Below are 16,016 nucleotides of genomic sequence, written 5' to 3'. Positions count from 1 at the left end.
CTATGCACAAAGATATATAATATAATCAACCAGTTAGCAAAATAAGGAAATAGAACACTTATATCGTCAAAAGTAATAAATAATCAATCAATTTTAATTAAAGCATGTCTGAAATATAAGAAACTTGGACTCCACAGTAATTGAAATAGTTTCAATTTTTCATCCACAATTCTGACTATGTATCCCTGTAAATCATACATTGTTCATCTAACATATACTGATCAGGACTGACAATAAAAAGTTGATGATTTGTTCTATAGGCAAGTCACTACTACCTTTCAGTAATATGTTGATGATTTGTTCTATAGGCAAGTCACTACTACCATTCAGTAATACGTTGATGGTTTGTTCTATAGGCAAGTCACTACTACCATTCTGTAATGCGTTTATGATTTGTTCAATAGGCAAGGCACTACTACAATTCAATAATATGTTGATGATTTGTTCTATAGGCAAGTCACTACTACCATTCAGTAATATGTAGATGATTTGTTTTATAGGAGTGTCTATGTTTATGATTAATTTTGTTCTATAGGCAAGTCACTACTATAATTCAATGACAGTTAGTGAGGCGTGACTTATCCGCTATCCTCAGCATTTACTGCAGTATTGTTATGAGCTAAAAGTACAGACACCTCGATGCATAAATTTGATCTATACCATTCAGTAATACATTGATGATTTGTTCTACAGGCGAGTCACTACTACCAGTCTGATAAGAGACATGAGGTTTATGGCACTATCCTCAACCCTGAAGGAAAAGTTGTTCACAATCTGTTTGGTAGATGGAATGAGGCCCTGTACTGTGGCCACGCCCCCTCAGCTAGGTGTATATGGAGGCCAGGTAGGTGACTGAAGGTGAAATAAATGATACACAGGATCATAGCCAAGGCTTTTAATCATTTCCTTATTTCCTATACTGATATTTTTAGCTCAACTATTCGAAGAATAGTCCGAGCTATTCTACTCCCCCTGGCATCGGCGTCACATCCTGGTTAAAGTTTAACATGCAAGTATGTAAAGCTATCATTCAAAGGCTTTGAAATTTAGTTTTTCTTTTTCTAGATCAATAACCAACCTCACATGATCAAGTTTCATAACTCTGACATGAATTTTGGCGAAATTATGCCTCCTTTTGCACTTAGAAAATCCTGTTTAAAGTTTTGCATGCAAATTACTATCTCAAAAACTAATGCAGATGTTGATTTGAAACTTCACTTACTTCTTCAGGTTTATAAATTTAGGTCATAGCAACAAGTCTCATAACTCTGATATGTATTTTGCAAAATAATGTCCTCTTTTGGACTTTAAAAAACTTGAAAACTAATGCAGATACTTGATTGAAATTCTATAGATATTTTAACATTTTATCACTGCTGCTGGGACAACAATTTGAATAGTCGAGATTGGCTGTCTTACAGACAGCTCTTGTTTAAATTTAGCCTGGTCCTTTAATAATGCTCCTAACGAAACTATAGTTATTGGTACTTGAGGTCCTCTTCCAGTAGCAAAGTTAGATATACCCATGACCAGCATGTTGGTGGCACCTTGGATGGTGACGGATACCTTTGATTCAGCTGTGGAAATGATTTAATCTTATCATGCTGGACACGACTGATTCTGCCTTTGCGACCAGTGTAGATCATGATCAGCCTGCACATCTGTGCAGTCTGATCATGATCTGCACTGTTTGCTATTCTGTCAGTATCTTTTTGGTAAGCACCCCTTTTAACAGTTAATAGTACTGTCCAAACTGGAAGATGGACAAGTTCATTATAGAAATTTAGTAAAGTAAGGATTTAACAGAATACCCTTTAGTAACATTGTGATTCTAAACACATCAATATTCAAAGCTTTTCTAATCAGGGTTGGCATGTTGTTGCTGTTTATTGACACAGACAAAAGGAAAGATTATCATTTCATTTTTCCTGTCACTGTTTTTCAGGTACAATGCCTGAAGACTACGAGATGTACTACGGCTTTTCACGATTTGCTATGGAACTGAACGAGACTTTACCTGACGAGGCTTCAGTTCTTGCGCCAACAGATTCTAGATTTAGACCAGACCAGAGATTGTTGGAAGAGGGGAAAATAAGTGAGGCAGAGCATGAGAAGTCGAGGGTGGAGGGCTTGCAGAGAGAACGGAGAAAGAAGAGGGAGGCAGCAAAAGAGGAGTATCGGCCTATATGGTTTAAGTAAGACTGATATTTTTTTCTGTGATTTTAAGAGTCGCTCAACTTTCAGTCTAGTTTGTGTTATATTAGAAAGGGCCTCCTTTGTGTTTAGACCACTGGCTTTATATTTTATGTCCCTCAAAACATTAATTTAAACCTTGATTAGGGACTAATTCATACATATGATCTATTTTTAGCTCAGCTGAGCTCATGGTGAGCTATTGAGATCATGCTGTATCTGTTGTCCGTTGTTGAATGACTTCCTCCATAACCACTGGACGGATTCTGGACTTGAAAAACCTGTTACTGAAATTAACAACAGCAACAGAAATTTGTTGCAATTAAAGGAGGTTATTGTGTGTTGATTGAAATATCAGCCACTCAAAAATTTTTAATTTAACTTAAATCTTTCTTTTTTGCAGGAAAGACATTGTGAAAGGAAAAGAATACTATTCTTATGACAACAGATACTGGGAGTGTCGAAAGGAGCCAGGGTTTATGAAAATGACTCTACCAAAGATCTGGTGATCAAACTTGTGTTCATATAGTGCCTAGATAATATTAGGTTAAATAATGTACTATAAGGTGTTCTGTAAAATTATCTCTACAGCTGGACCAATGGTTATAAAACTGAGTTAGGAGACCAGTCTCAAAGTTCTAGCAACTGACTGGTTGATTTTGAGCTCAATCATGACATTGACCAACGACAAGTCTGTATTTTGAGACTGGTTTTCAAATTTTGTTGTATAACCTTGAAAACTGTATAATCTGCATTGCTACTTACCTATACAGGATATTTAATGCAGATTCTATTAATTATAGATGATCTAAGAATTTTGTAGTGTTTTTTTCTTTCCTTGGCAAATCAGGTAACTCTTTTGGGGGTCATAATATAATAAGAAGCAATTAAGATATTTATATTTTGCAACTTAGCCTGATATTTATGTACTATAATTTTTAAAACAATAATATTTAATACAATGGCTTCTGTTTCCAATGTGGATTTTAAAACTGATTTTCTGTTATGAAATAGCAATAATTAAAACAGTTTGGATGAATACATGTACAAATTATTGATAACACTTTTTAGTGGTGTAGAACCATCTATCTCATTGTTTGTTTTATCGCGAAATCAAGAATGAAATTGACGTCATTAACCTTTAGCCTGTGGCAAGTGATTCTGCCTTTGCGACCAGTGCAGACCAAGATCAGCCTGCACATCTGTGCACTGTTCGCTATTCAGTCAGTAAATTTTCAGTGAACACCCTTTGAATAATAAATGGTATTGCCCAAATTCAATGATGGACCAGACCATTTTAGAAGTTTAGCAGGCTAAAGGTTAAAGATGCACGCCTCCAGATTTATGTCAAAGTTTTCATATTTTTGAAAATGCTTTCATCAGTAATTACAATAGACAGAAATTTTAAAGTGATTCAGTTCATGTCAGGAACTTAGAAGTACACTCTTAGTCAATGTAACAGCTTGAAAACTCAAAAAAGCACAAGTCACACATAAAAAAAGAATTTAGCTTTATCACATATATGATGTTGTTGGAGTGAAATAAAAAGCCATTACATTAATTTGATATTTCGCTACTATGGTAAAGCTTTGACATTGACATCATTTTAAGTATAGTACACATTGGTCCAATTGACTTGATCTATAATACGTAAAGAAAGAAGAAATTTTGATCTTTCAGTAGGAAAAGGCGTTTCTCTATAAACTGCAATTTTTAATCTCTTGAGTCAAAAACAGAATATTTTGGTGCTTTTTTGACACATTTTAATGGTTTTGCAGACTGTTACATTGGAACAGTAGTGATTCATAGGCAGAAAAAATGTTCGTGAAAATTAATTAGCAATTTCTTTGCTACATTTTATTTTAACTCTTATCATTACATGGTTAAAGTATTTTGTTGTTTTATATAGAAATGGCAACAGGGCTATGGGAGTTGTAAGGCTTAAAATTATAGTCCCCTTTTTATTTATTTGTTTATTTTCATCTTACATTAATCACTTGAGTTATATAGTTGAAATCATGTGAGAAATTGATGTTCCAACAGTTAAATCTTAAGGAACTTAAAGGTAGTTCTGGACGTTTGGGTCATTTTTTTTTCTACAATGCAGAGTTTGATTAAACCCAAAACTTCAGAATGTACTTAGAAAATTTGGCAACTAAAATTCAATAAATTTGTTTGACTTTTTTTGCTAGACTGATTTAAAAGATTTGGACCTCACACAAGTTTTCATAATGGGAGACTATGGGAAAATCACAATTTTGATATCATTTTCCAGAATAGAATTTTTTTCTACAGTGTAGATTAAATCAAACATCACACATTCATAAATAAACATATGGCATTTAATATGGTGAAATAAAATATATGCCCGTTTGCTCATTTTTGAGATATTTGCCTACGATCAAAAAGATCCACCCATTACATGCTAATTTTAAGACATTTAACGTGTCAGATGTTTTGATATCATATTTTAATTTTAGGAGGATTGATATGTTAATTTTGTAAGGAAATTACTTACGGGTTGCCATTTATTCATAAATTGATATTCATTTCCGTATGCAGAATCCAGGCTTTATTCTGCATTATCCAGATAAATGGAGTTATCAAACATGCAGAACTACCTTTATGATGCTGTTTATTGCTGTAAGACTGTTTGTCATGCAGGAAAAGTCGTTGGAGCCTTGTTCTGTTTTTCACAGTCTGAAAAATCCCTCTGTGATAGCTCATACTGTAGGTACCTGTGTAAAATGCACAGCTTTTTTACCCCTAAGTCCACCCTGAAATCATGGGTGCATATTGTACACAGGCTTATATGATACCAGTTTTAATGTAGTGGACATGTAATGACATTATATTTCATATACTACATGATTGTGCGATTCGGCATTCTCCAGTTTTCACTGAAAGCCGTGTTCTTGTTGAGCTACATTTCATCTGAAGATTGCAGAAATAGCAAAAACAAAAATGCCTAATGGCAGGGAAATTGCCAGTTGTCATTACAGAACCACTACAGTCAAACTTTATTAACTCGATCTCTGATAATTCATACACCACCCTTCTCCCGAACTCGTCAGGTCCCGGAAAATCCCTGTATAATGAATTTTGTTTGATTACTCGAACAAATTTTGCTGGTCCTGTTGGGTTCGAGTTATCGAAGTTCGACTGTACCTTAATTACTGACTTATGGCTGAGTTTTTGTAACTATCTGCACTTTAGCCCCCACCAGTTGTAAATTTATCACAGTACCAATTTTTTTTTTCTGCAAAGTATAACTTTGAAAATACTATCTTTATTTTCACATGTAGCTGGCTTACAGAAATATACCTATGTTAACCTGCAGTATATATATATACATGTTATATATGTGGTATTGTATTAAATATCTACACCATTTGTAGTTCACCATACATTGTATAAATACACTGAAACATGGGCTGAAGGTCACATACTACAATATTTCTTCCTGGACTTGCTGTTTAAGAAATTGTATTGTATTTAACCTGTGAATAACTGCCACATTCTAATAGAGACTATTTTTGGTTTTGTAAAATTTACAATAATAATACTTAAATTGTGAAATGTGCATGACATAATAGTTTTAAAAGAAGTAAAACAGTTGTCCTTTAATTATATTGATTTAGAAGTATATAAATGTAAGGCGTAAATAGTGTTAACAAGCTTCTGACTGGTCGATCCTGTGCCCGGTCTGTATATCGACCAATGACAAGGCTGCAAAGACCAGTCATTAAACTCCAGCTTCTGATTGGTCAATCCAGTGCCCAGTCTTTAAATTGACCAATGACAAGGCTGCATTCTGAGCGTGGTCTCCTATTAAAAAGTAGCAAAGTATAAAAAATGTTTGCTGCATGTAAATGAACATGTTCTGGACTGCAGCTTGCAGTGCAAGACTAAGTATTGCAAGAGGATACAGTACAACACTGATTGCAAGACAAAGAGCAGAATGCTGGAGTCGTCCATATATCTGAGTAATCCAGACATGGAAATACATGGCAAATGACCAAGGATCACAAGTACGGCTGGAGTCAGGCATAATGCTTTTTCTGAATTTTTGATTTTTGAGACCTTTTGAATATATCGTGATGACTCCACACGTATTCTTCAGAAGTTTAGAAATACTATACTGTCATGTGTTACAGTAGCTAAGAGACATAGTTTGAACACATTGTCAGCTGTAATTTATTGTTCTTGTATTTATCTGACATTAATTATGTGCATACATTTTCTCAGTGTATGCTTTTATAAGATGGCAATGTATTATTAGTCTTTCAACAGCTGATGTATGTAGAATAATTGCTATAAATATTAGATAAAGTAGGGTTATTATAACAGTACCTTGATCTTCAGTGTTGTATTCAGCTCAGGTGGATTTAGCCAGTCCCCTGTGCATGTGTTTTCTGATCTGACCTCCATGCAAATGTTTTCAGATCAGTACCCTGTGCACGTGTTTTCTGATCTGTCCTACATGCGCATGTTTTCAGAGCTGTACCCAGAGCATGTGTTTTCTGATCTGTCCTCCATGCAAATGTTTTCAGATCAGTCCCCTGTGCACGTGTTTTCTGATCTGTCCTCCATGCAAATGTTTTCAGATCAGTCCCCTGTGCACGTGTTTTCTGATCTGTCCTCCATGCAAATGTTTTCAGATCAGTACCCTGTGCACTTGTTTTCTGATCTGACCTCCATGCAAATGTTTTCAGATCAGTACCCTGTGCACGTGTTTTCTGATCTGACCTCCATGCAAATGTTTTCAGATCAGTACCCTGTGCACGTGTTTTCTGATCTGACCTCCATGCAAATGTTTTCAGTGCACGTGTTTTCTGATCTGTCCTCCATGCAAATGTTTTCAGATCAGTCCCCTGTGCACGTGTTTTCTGATCTGTCCTCCATGCAAATGTTTTCAGATCAGTACCCTGTGCACTTGTTTTCTGATCTGACCTCCATGCACGTGTTTTCAGATCAGTCCCCTGTGCACGTGTTTTCTGATCTGACCTCCATGCAAATGTTTTCAGATGAGTACCCTGTGCACTTGTTTTCTGATTAGTCCTACATGCACGTGTTTTCAGATCAGTCCCCTGTGCACTTGTTTTCTGATCTGTCCTCCATGCAAATGTTTTCAGATCAGTACCCTGTGCACGTGTTTTCTGATCTGTCCTACATGCAAATGTTTTCAGACTAGTCCCCTGTGCACGTGTTTTCTGATCTGTCCTCCATGCAAATGTTTTCAGATGAGTTCCCTGTGCACTTGTTTTCTGATCAGTCCTACATGCACGTGTTTTCAGATCAGTACCCTGTGCACGTGTTTTCTGATCTGTCCTCCATGCAAATGTTTTCAGATCAGTACCCTGTGCACGTGTTTTCTGATCTGTCCTACATGCGCATGTTTTCAGAGCTGTACCCAGTGCACGTGTTTTCTGATCATACCTCTGCAGATGGAATTATACTCAGTAATAATCATGATAATGGCATTGATTTTTATATTTTAGATGAAACTTGGTATATGCATTGTACTGATTGTGATGATATTATGCATGGTAAATGTGATATGAGCCGTGCCATGAGAAAACCAACATAGTGGGTATGCGACCAGCAAGGATCCAGACCAGCCTGCGCATCCGCGCAGTCTGGTCAGGACCCCTGCTGTTCGCTTTCAAAGCCTATTGGAATTGGAGAAACTGTTAGCGAACAGCATGGATCCTGACCAGACTGCGCAGGCTGGTCTGGATCCTTGCTGGTCGCATACCCACTATGTTGGTTTTCTCATGGCGCGGCTCATATAAATTGTCACAAAATGTTTGAGTTCAAACAATTACTTCTTTGTTTAAGTTTTGTTATATCTTTGACTAGAAGCTGTAAGTAACATTGAAAATTAGCTTTCATGAAGTATTTTAGTTACGTACAATAAAGTTGTATTGTATTTAATTACATGACTGTGTATTTAACTTATTTTATTGAGTAAAAAGTGCTAAAAAATTTGAATGTTGAACAGGTAATACTTGCATATGCTTTTCATAAGTGTGATACTTCATGGCTGTCACTGACAATGTATGGGACAACTACCAGATCTTAACTTCAGCGTATTTGTTTGTGACCTTTTTTTCCTAGTCCTTGAATATTGTTTCTGGTTGCACTTTTAACTTAGTTCCTATCTAAAGAATCAAATAACTTCCTCTTGCAAAATGTTTTTAACGTATTTTGAGAGGACCCCATATAAAGCACAAAACTTTGAATTACATTCAATATAATTGAGCCGTGCCATGAGAAAACCAACATAGTGGGTATGCGACCAGCATGGATCCAGACCAGACTGCGCGGATGCGCAGGCTGGTCTGGATCCATGCTGGTCGCATACCCACTTTGTTGGTTTTCCCATGGCACGGCTCATATGCGGATTTGTTGACACTAAATATAACCTTATACTTAATACATTGTATATCTCTTTGGGTCCAGGTTTTTATCAACGGTCTAGCCAGATAGTTGGTACAATTCAGCTAGTATGGATTCTTGTGTACATCTGTTATAACATATCTTACTAGGAATTCGTATGCAGATATTGAAGCTTAAACATAGCTGGAGGTGTAATATATTTATGTTGTACACATTAATTTTTAAATACCTGGATAAATTGTGATGTTGTTGCTGTCTGGAGTGAACATCTCTGGAAAGACAGAAATATGTTTGTTGTACGATTGTTGCTCCTGAGGAGACATTCATGTGGAATAACATTCTTGTGTACATGTGTTTAAGATGCTGTCATTTACAAAAAGGATATTTTAAAAGATCTGAAATTGATTCCTTATTGTTCTTTATTTTTTGTAAAAGCAGTTACATTCATGAACCTGAGAATCTCTAAAATGTAGTTTATTTATACCTACATAACATTTAAACAAAACACAATTTAGTCCCAATAATTATTTTATGTAATATAATAAAGTTAGATATCAAAATGTAGCAGTTCAAGTAGCTTTTACCAATTTAATAAGATAGCAATTTTGTTTTTTGCTCAGAAATTCAGTAAAAATGATTGCGTCATAAAAAGTCTGCGTTTGTAGGTCACGATCTTGACTTGAGCAGTTCAGTTTGTTTTATTTATTTATTAGAAAACATGAGCTGTATTAATATAAATGAACTATTCATAATTTTAAGATGTCCAAAACAGTACGGAATGATATAAATTACACTTGAGTAATGATTACATTTTACCTGGACATTATCTTAGACTCCCCGTGTAAAATCTCAAATTTTAATTTAAAATTAATTAAAGTATTAAATTCTTGCATGTATTGTCAAAAAACTTACTTTTATTCCTGAAAATAAGTGTGATATTTATTTTTTACTCACTATAATTATGTTCATTGTAAAAATGCTTTGTTTTACCCAAGCGGAAGCTGGCATGTATTTGAAAATGCAGCTGTATGATTGGTCAGTTAGAAAATCTGATATGATGTTAGAATTATGAATACAAAAGTTGTCTGCTATTTTGAAATCTATAGATCTGATTTCTGCTTATTTAACAACTGTTCTTTAGTCATTAGGTATATGAAGAGTTGTAATATAGGCTATAAAATGTTTGGCACCTGTTGTCTTCACACAATAGGTAAATGTATAGAATTGAGATTTTTTTCCCCAATCCTTTTCTATGAATGAGCTATAATTTTGTATCACTCCTCCTTTTTGTCGTTTTGTATTTCCCTTATTGTTAATATTAATTTACATCAAATGACATTCACAAATATTTTAACAAACACCCTTATATCTCCAAGTTCTCACAGGCTGTCTTACTTCAATAATTGCTGCATTTTACTATTATAGGATGATTCATTGACCTCAAATCAATTTCCCTTCACCACTTTTGTTATGTAGCCTGACTCCGTCATGTAAGGAAGCCATCCAGTTGTTTTGCAGACAGTTTACTGGGTGAACAGTTAAGTTTCAGTTAATAAATGTTTCGAAAATATGACCGTCCCTTTAATATGACAAGGTTATATATTTTAATGGTCGCACACAGTTTCCAAAAGTAAGATCGGTCTGTTGTTACATATTATGACCACTTTTTACCGATCTAATATGTTAGATGTACAGTTATGTTTCGCTTAATGACTGGAAAAATACAACCGTACATTTAGTATGACAAGGTTTTGAAAGAGCCAAGTGTTTTTTCATGTATTTCAATGGCCGCAAGTTCCAAAAATGTAACTTACTGTCCACTGTTGCATAATTATTACGATCACCTTTTACAGATCTAATCTGTTAAAATGAGTTTAGGTCTCTGAATAGTAACTGCATGATTTTATCTTTCACAACTTAGGCCAATTAGTAAGTAGGTAAAATAGACCATATATGTTAGACAATTTTAGAGTGCGGATGACAGACCAATATTAGATTAATTTGCTGCAGTCATAATTTGTGATTAAATTGCATTACTTGCATACATTTAATCGATTGTTCCTTTGAAAGAAGACACTTTGGTAAACCACCTGCCCTTTTTCAACTCTGGATATAACACTAGGCAGGGTACCGATAGTAATACTAACTCTGTAACAACACCATTTTTTGCTAGCCCACAAGTGGTCTTCACTGTACTAACTTGTCCTAAGTTGTGTCACAATGACTTTAGACCCAATAACGTTTCTTAAAGACACACCACAAAACAACTGTATTCTTTTGTATTTCCATGATGGTAATTAGACATGATTTGCATGAAAACAAAATGAGATATACAAGTATTTAGTTACAAACTGACAGTGGCATATATAAGGCCAAGATAATGTGTTTAATGTCTTAACATTTTATTGAATTACTGTAGCAATATGAACAGAAATCAGTGTATTTAGTTAAATTTCAATCACAGTTTGTTTCTTCAGTGTAAGACAGAGATTCATCTTTATGTTTCAATCTATGCTGAAAAGAGATTGAATAAGTTTGTAGATGAAGTTGTGAAAACACATTTATTCATGAAGGGCCTAAAACGTATATTGCCTGTATTATAAGAATGACTTTGATGAAGTTTTTATGGGTGGAAAAAAAAAGGTTACTAGGTCATGGTGGGTCTTTAAGAAAGATAAAACATTGGTCAAGTAGTCAAAACCTAACTTTGATGGAGAAATAACACCATAAATGGCCAATGTTGATTAGCATAGGGATTGTTTTTGCCACAATATACTGTACATTGGGTATTATTGGCAGATATTTGCTGTCGATATCTAATGGCAAAATTAAAGTGATGCGATAATTACCCAATCTACAGTAAAATAAGCTGTATATTTGCATTGTTTGTCAGGTTTGGTTTTTATCACCAGTTATGAACTATATTGTTACCGTTATTTATTCATTAGAACATGTATTTTACACAAAATCCATTGCAAAATAAAGTTACAGAAAAATATCTCGTGTCTTTATGTGTTTCTGTTGTTCCACAACTGCACTAACAAAAATATGCCTCGTATTTCTTTCTTAAATACAATCTGGAGACATCATCGTCTGTCCACCTGTATATATCCCAGTACATGGTTGTCGACATATGACCACGTTTAGTTTTGTGTAATCTGCAGTCAGGTTTGAAACAGGGCATCTTGAGGTCAAAAAGTAGGTCACTAGGTCAAATTGGGGGAAAACCTTGTCAACACATGAAGGGGCCTCCGTGGCTGCTGACTAAGAGTCACTTGCACCTCATCGATAAGGGTTCGAAACCTTGCTTGGGATGTAGAAGTCTTCATGTGAGCTGGCTTACTGAAGGCTGGTGGTTCTACTCAGGTCACGGTCTGTCCATCCCCGAAATAATGCCTTGAGGGCACTTTGGGGTCTTCTTGCATTGTCAAAAGCTGAACTGAGTCACAATAGTATCAAAATTTTCTCTTGAGTTTAAACCCAACAAACACAAAAGTTGTTAACATAAGAAGCCGTATGTTTCCATCACATATTGAACACAGTAAATAGCTGCATCAAATTCTGTAATCAGACAACCAATGCAGCAGTGCTTACCTGTGGCGTCTGCTGTTAAGATTAAACTTAAGGATGTTGCCAGTGTGTTGGAAAATATTTGTGTGAAAATCTATCTTTGAATTAATTGATCACCTCCCTGTCTTAATGAAGGCATTCTCGGATTATGGATTGTATAAACAAGACTATGTACTTTCGTTCGTATACTTCCAGGCTAAACAAAACCTGATGCACATCTTAGACAGCGACGTGAGGCAAAGTCTATATAATAATGAATACATGTACATTGTAGCAATCTTGATGGTTATTTTAAAACATTGCTAAGTCACTTCCATCATCCTTTTTGTTGGGTCAACCCTCTAACGACATGGAAATAGTACGTTTTCACCTACGGATCATGCTATCCCTTGTTCAAGCAATGGAATGTTTTTCTCCTCCATGTTAACTTTTAACAGGGACAAGGATGTTTCACGGACTCATGCGGTAAGCATGGAGGCTCGTCTTGTCTGTAACGTAACAATGAGATGTTTAGTGATATGCGCCGTGCCACGGGAAAACCAACATAGTGGCTTTGCGACCAGCATGGATCCAGACCAGCCTGCGCATCCGCGCAGTCTGGTCAGGATCCATGCTGTTCGCTAACAGTTTCTCTAATAGCAATAGGCTTTGAAAGCGAACAGCATGGATCCTGACCAGACTGCGCGGATGCGCAGGCTGGTCTGGATCCATGCTGGTCGCAAAGCCACTATGTTGGTTTTCTCATGGCGCGGCTCATATTAGATTTTCTATGCACGGTACTTTTGCTAGAGAACCGGTTCAGGACGAATAAGTTCGCTGTCTAGCGAACCCATTCCAGTTCCCTAGCCACTGCCTAGATTTATAGGTCACTTCCAACATCCCTGCTGTTAGGTCAACCCCTTAGCGAGGGAACAATCCACCACTGAATTTCCTTCACTAGCAGCTATATATACATTTTGAATTACGCTTAGTAGTTATGAGTATCGACTGTCTATCACTCTTTTTTTATGCCCCCCTTCGAAGAAGTGGGGTATATTGTTTTGCAGATGTCGGTCGGTCTGTCGGTCGGTCGGAATGTAGACCAATCCGTTTCCGGATGATAACTAAAGAACGCTTGGGCCTAGGATCATGAAAGTTGATAGGAAGGTTGGTCATCACCAGCAGATGACCCCTATTGATTTTGAGGTCTGTATGTCAAAGGTCAAGGTCACAGTGACCCTGAATAGTAAAACGGTTTCAGGATGATAACTCAAGAACGCTTGGGCCTAGGATGATGAAAGTTGATAGGGAGGTTGGTCATGACCAGCAGATGACCCCTATTGATTTTGAGGTCAATATTTTAAAGGTCAAGGTCACAGTGACCCTGAACAGTTAAACGATTTCCGGATGATGACTCAAGAATGCATAGGCCTAGCGTCATAAAAGTTGATAGGGAGGTTGGTCATGACCAGCAGATGACCCCTATTGATTTTGAGGTCAGTATGTCAAAGCTCAAGGTCACATTGACCAGGAACAGTAAAATGGTGTCCGGGTAGTAACTCAAGAATGCTTGGGCCTAGTGTCAGGAAAATTGATAGTTAGGTTGGTCATGATCAGCAGATGACACCTATCGATTTTGAGATCATTAGGTCAAAGGTCAAGGTCATACTGGCCAGGCACAGGTAAAACGGTTTCTGATCTTCTTGTCTAAAACCAGAGCCTAGGGATTTGATATTTAGTATGAAGCATCATCTAGTGGTCCTCTACAAAGATGATTCAAATTAATGCCCTGGGGTCTAATATGGCCCCACCCCGGGGGTCACATGGTTTATATAGATTTATATATGGAAAAACTTTGAAAAACCTCTAGTCCAAATCACAGGGCCTAGGGCTTTGATATTTTGTATGTGACATCATCTAGTGGGCTTCTACTATGATTGTTCAAATTATCTCCCTAGGGTCAAATATGGCCCAGCCCCCGGGGTCACATGGTTTACATAGACTTATATAGGGAAAAACTTTGAAAATCTTCTTGTTCAAACCACAAAGACTTGGGCTTTGATATTTGTAATGTAGCATCATCTAGTGATTCTCTACCAAGTTTGTTCAAATTATCCCCCTAGGGTCAAATATGGCCCCACCCTGGGGGTCACATGGTTCATATAGACTTATAAAGGGAAAAACTTTTAAAATCTTCTTGTCAATAACCTACAACATTTAAATTTTGATCACATGTATGGTTTTGAGCTGCAAGATGAACCTTGACATGAGTTGACCTTGACCTTGACCTAGTGACCTACTTATACATTTCTGTAGCTACAGCCTTCAAATTTGGACCACGTGCATAGTTTTGTGCACCGAAAAAAATGTTGACCTTGACATTGACCTAGTGACCTACTTTCACATTTTTGAAGGTACAGGCTTCAAATTTGGACCACATGCATAGTTTTGTGTTCCGAAGTGAAATTTGACCTTGTTTTTGACCTAGTGACCTACTTTTACATTTCTCAAGCTACAGCCTTCAAATTTGGACCACATCCATAGGTTTGTGTACCAAAAAAAATTTGACCTTGAAATTGACCTAGTGACCTACTTTCACATTTTTGAATGTACATTGTACAGGCTTCAAATTTGGACCACATGCATAGTTTTGTGTACCGAAATGAACTTTGATCTTGAGATTGACCTAGTGACCTACTTTCACATTTCTGATTGTACAGACTTCAAATCTGGACCACATGCATATTTTTATGTTCTTAATTGAAATTTGACATTGATTTTTACCTACTACCTACTTCCACATTTCTCAAGCTATAGCCTCCAAATTTGAAGCACATCCATATTTCTGTCTACCGAAATGAACTTTGACCTTGATATTGATCTACTACTAGTGACCTACTGTCACATTTCTCAAGCCACAGCTTTCAAATTTGGACCACATACACATTATTTTGTGCCGAAATGAAATTTGACCTTGATTTTGACTTTGAGCTACTCTTGAAATTTGGAATATTCAAAAATGGCTCAGTGGATGGCACCAAGATCACTTTGTAATCTCTTGTTAAGTTAAAGGTCAAGGTCAGATTAAACCAGAATGGTAGAACTTTTGTTTACAGTAAGCATATAATTTCTGTTCCTTGTGCAATTACTAAATGCATCAAGGGGGGCATTTCGTGTTCGACGAGCTCTTGTTACATTCTCATTCATCAGAGGTCCATCAAAATCCTGAGACGTTCATCCCGGGAACCATGGTAGACCTCTGGTGAGAATGTTTTTAGCTCACCTGTCACATAGTGACAAGGTGAGCTTTTGTGATCACCCTTAGTCCGTCGTCTGTGCGTGCTTCCGTCCGTCCGTCAACAATTTCTTATCTGCATGATAGTGGTTTCATTTATGATTTTATTTTAACCAAACTTGCACACAACTTGTATTACCATAAGATCTCGGTTCCTTTCTTGAACTGGCCAGATCCGCTTAATACGGGTTCCAGAGTTATGGCTCCTGAAAGGGCCAGAATTAGCTATTTTGACCTTTTCTGCACAATAGCAGCTTCATTTATGATTTGAATTTAATCAAACTTGCACAAAACTTGTGTCACCATAAGAACTCGGTTCCTTTCTTGAACTGGCCAGATCGCATAATGGGATCCAGAGTTATGGCCCCTGAAAGGGCCAAAATTAGCTATTTTGACCTTGTCTGCACAATAGCAGCTTCATTTTTGATTTGATTTTAACCAAACTTGCACACAACTTGTATCACCATAAGATCTTGGTTCCTTTCTTGAACTGGCCAGATTCCATCATGGGTTCCAGAGTTATGGCCCCTTAAAGGTCCAAAATTTGCTGTTTTGGCTTTTTCAGCCATATAGAGAC

The 16,016-nt window shown here is 36.5% G+C and overlaps 1 protein-coding gene across 4 annotated transcripts in view; it reads left to right on the top strand.

Moving 5' to 3' along the window:
• Positions 1-4,157, top strand: part of LOC123538802 (oxysterol-binding protein-related protein 3-like) — an 81,045-nt gene extending 76,888 nt beyond the window's left edge. For all 4 annotated transcript variants that reach the window (XM_053529383.1, XM_053529385.1, XM_053529382.1 and 1 more), the window contains 3 exons: positions 694-844; positions 1,946-2,195; positions 2,597-4,157. In XM_053529383.1, the coding sequence (XP_053385358.1) occupies positions 694-844; positions 1,946-2,195; positions 2,597-2,702 (507 nt within the window). In that variant the 3' untranslated portion in view covers positions 2,703-4,157. The remainder of the gene's footprint in view (positions 1-693; positions 845-1,945; positions 2,196-2,596) is intronic.
• The last annotated feature ends 11,859 nt before the right edge of the window (positions 4,158-16,016 follow it).

This window comes from Mercenaria mercenaria, chromosome 18 (assembly GCF_021730395.1).
Source record: "Mercenaria mercenaria strain notata chromosome 18, MADL_Memer_1, whole genome shotgun sequence".
NCBI lineage: Eukaryota > Metazoa > Mollusca > Bivalvia > Venerida > Veneridae > Mercenaria > Mercenaria mercenaria.
This window is presented reverse-complemented; position numbering and strand designations above follow the sequence as displayed.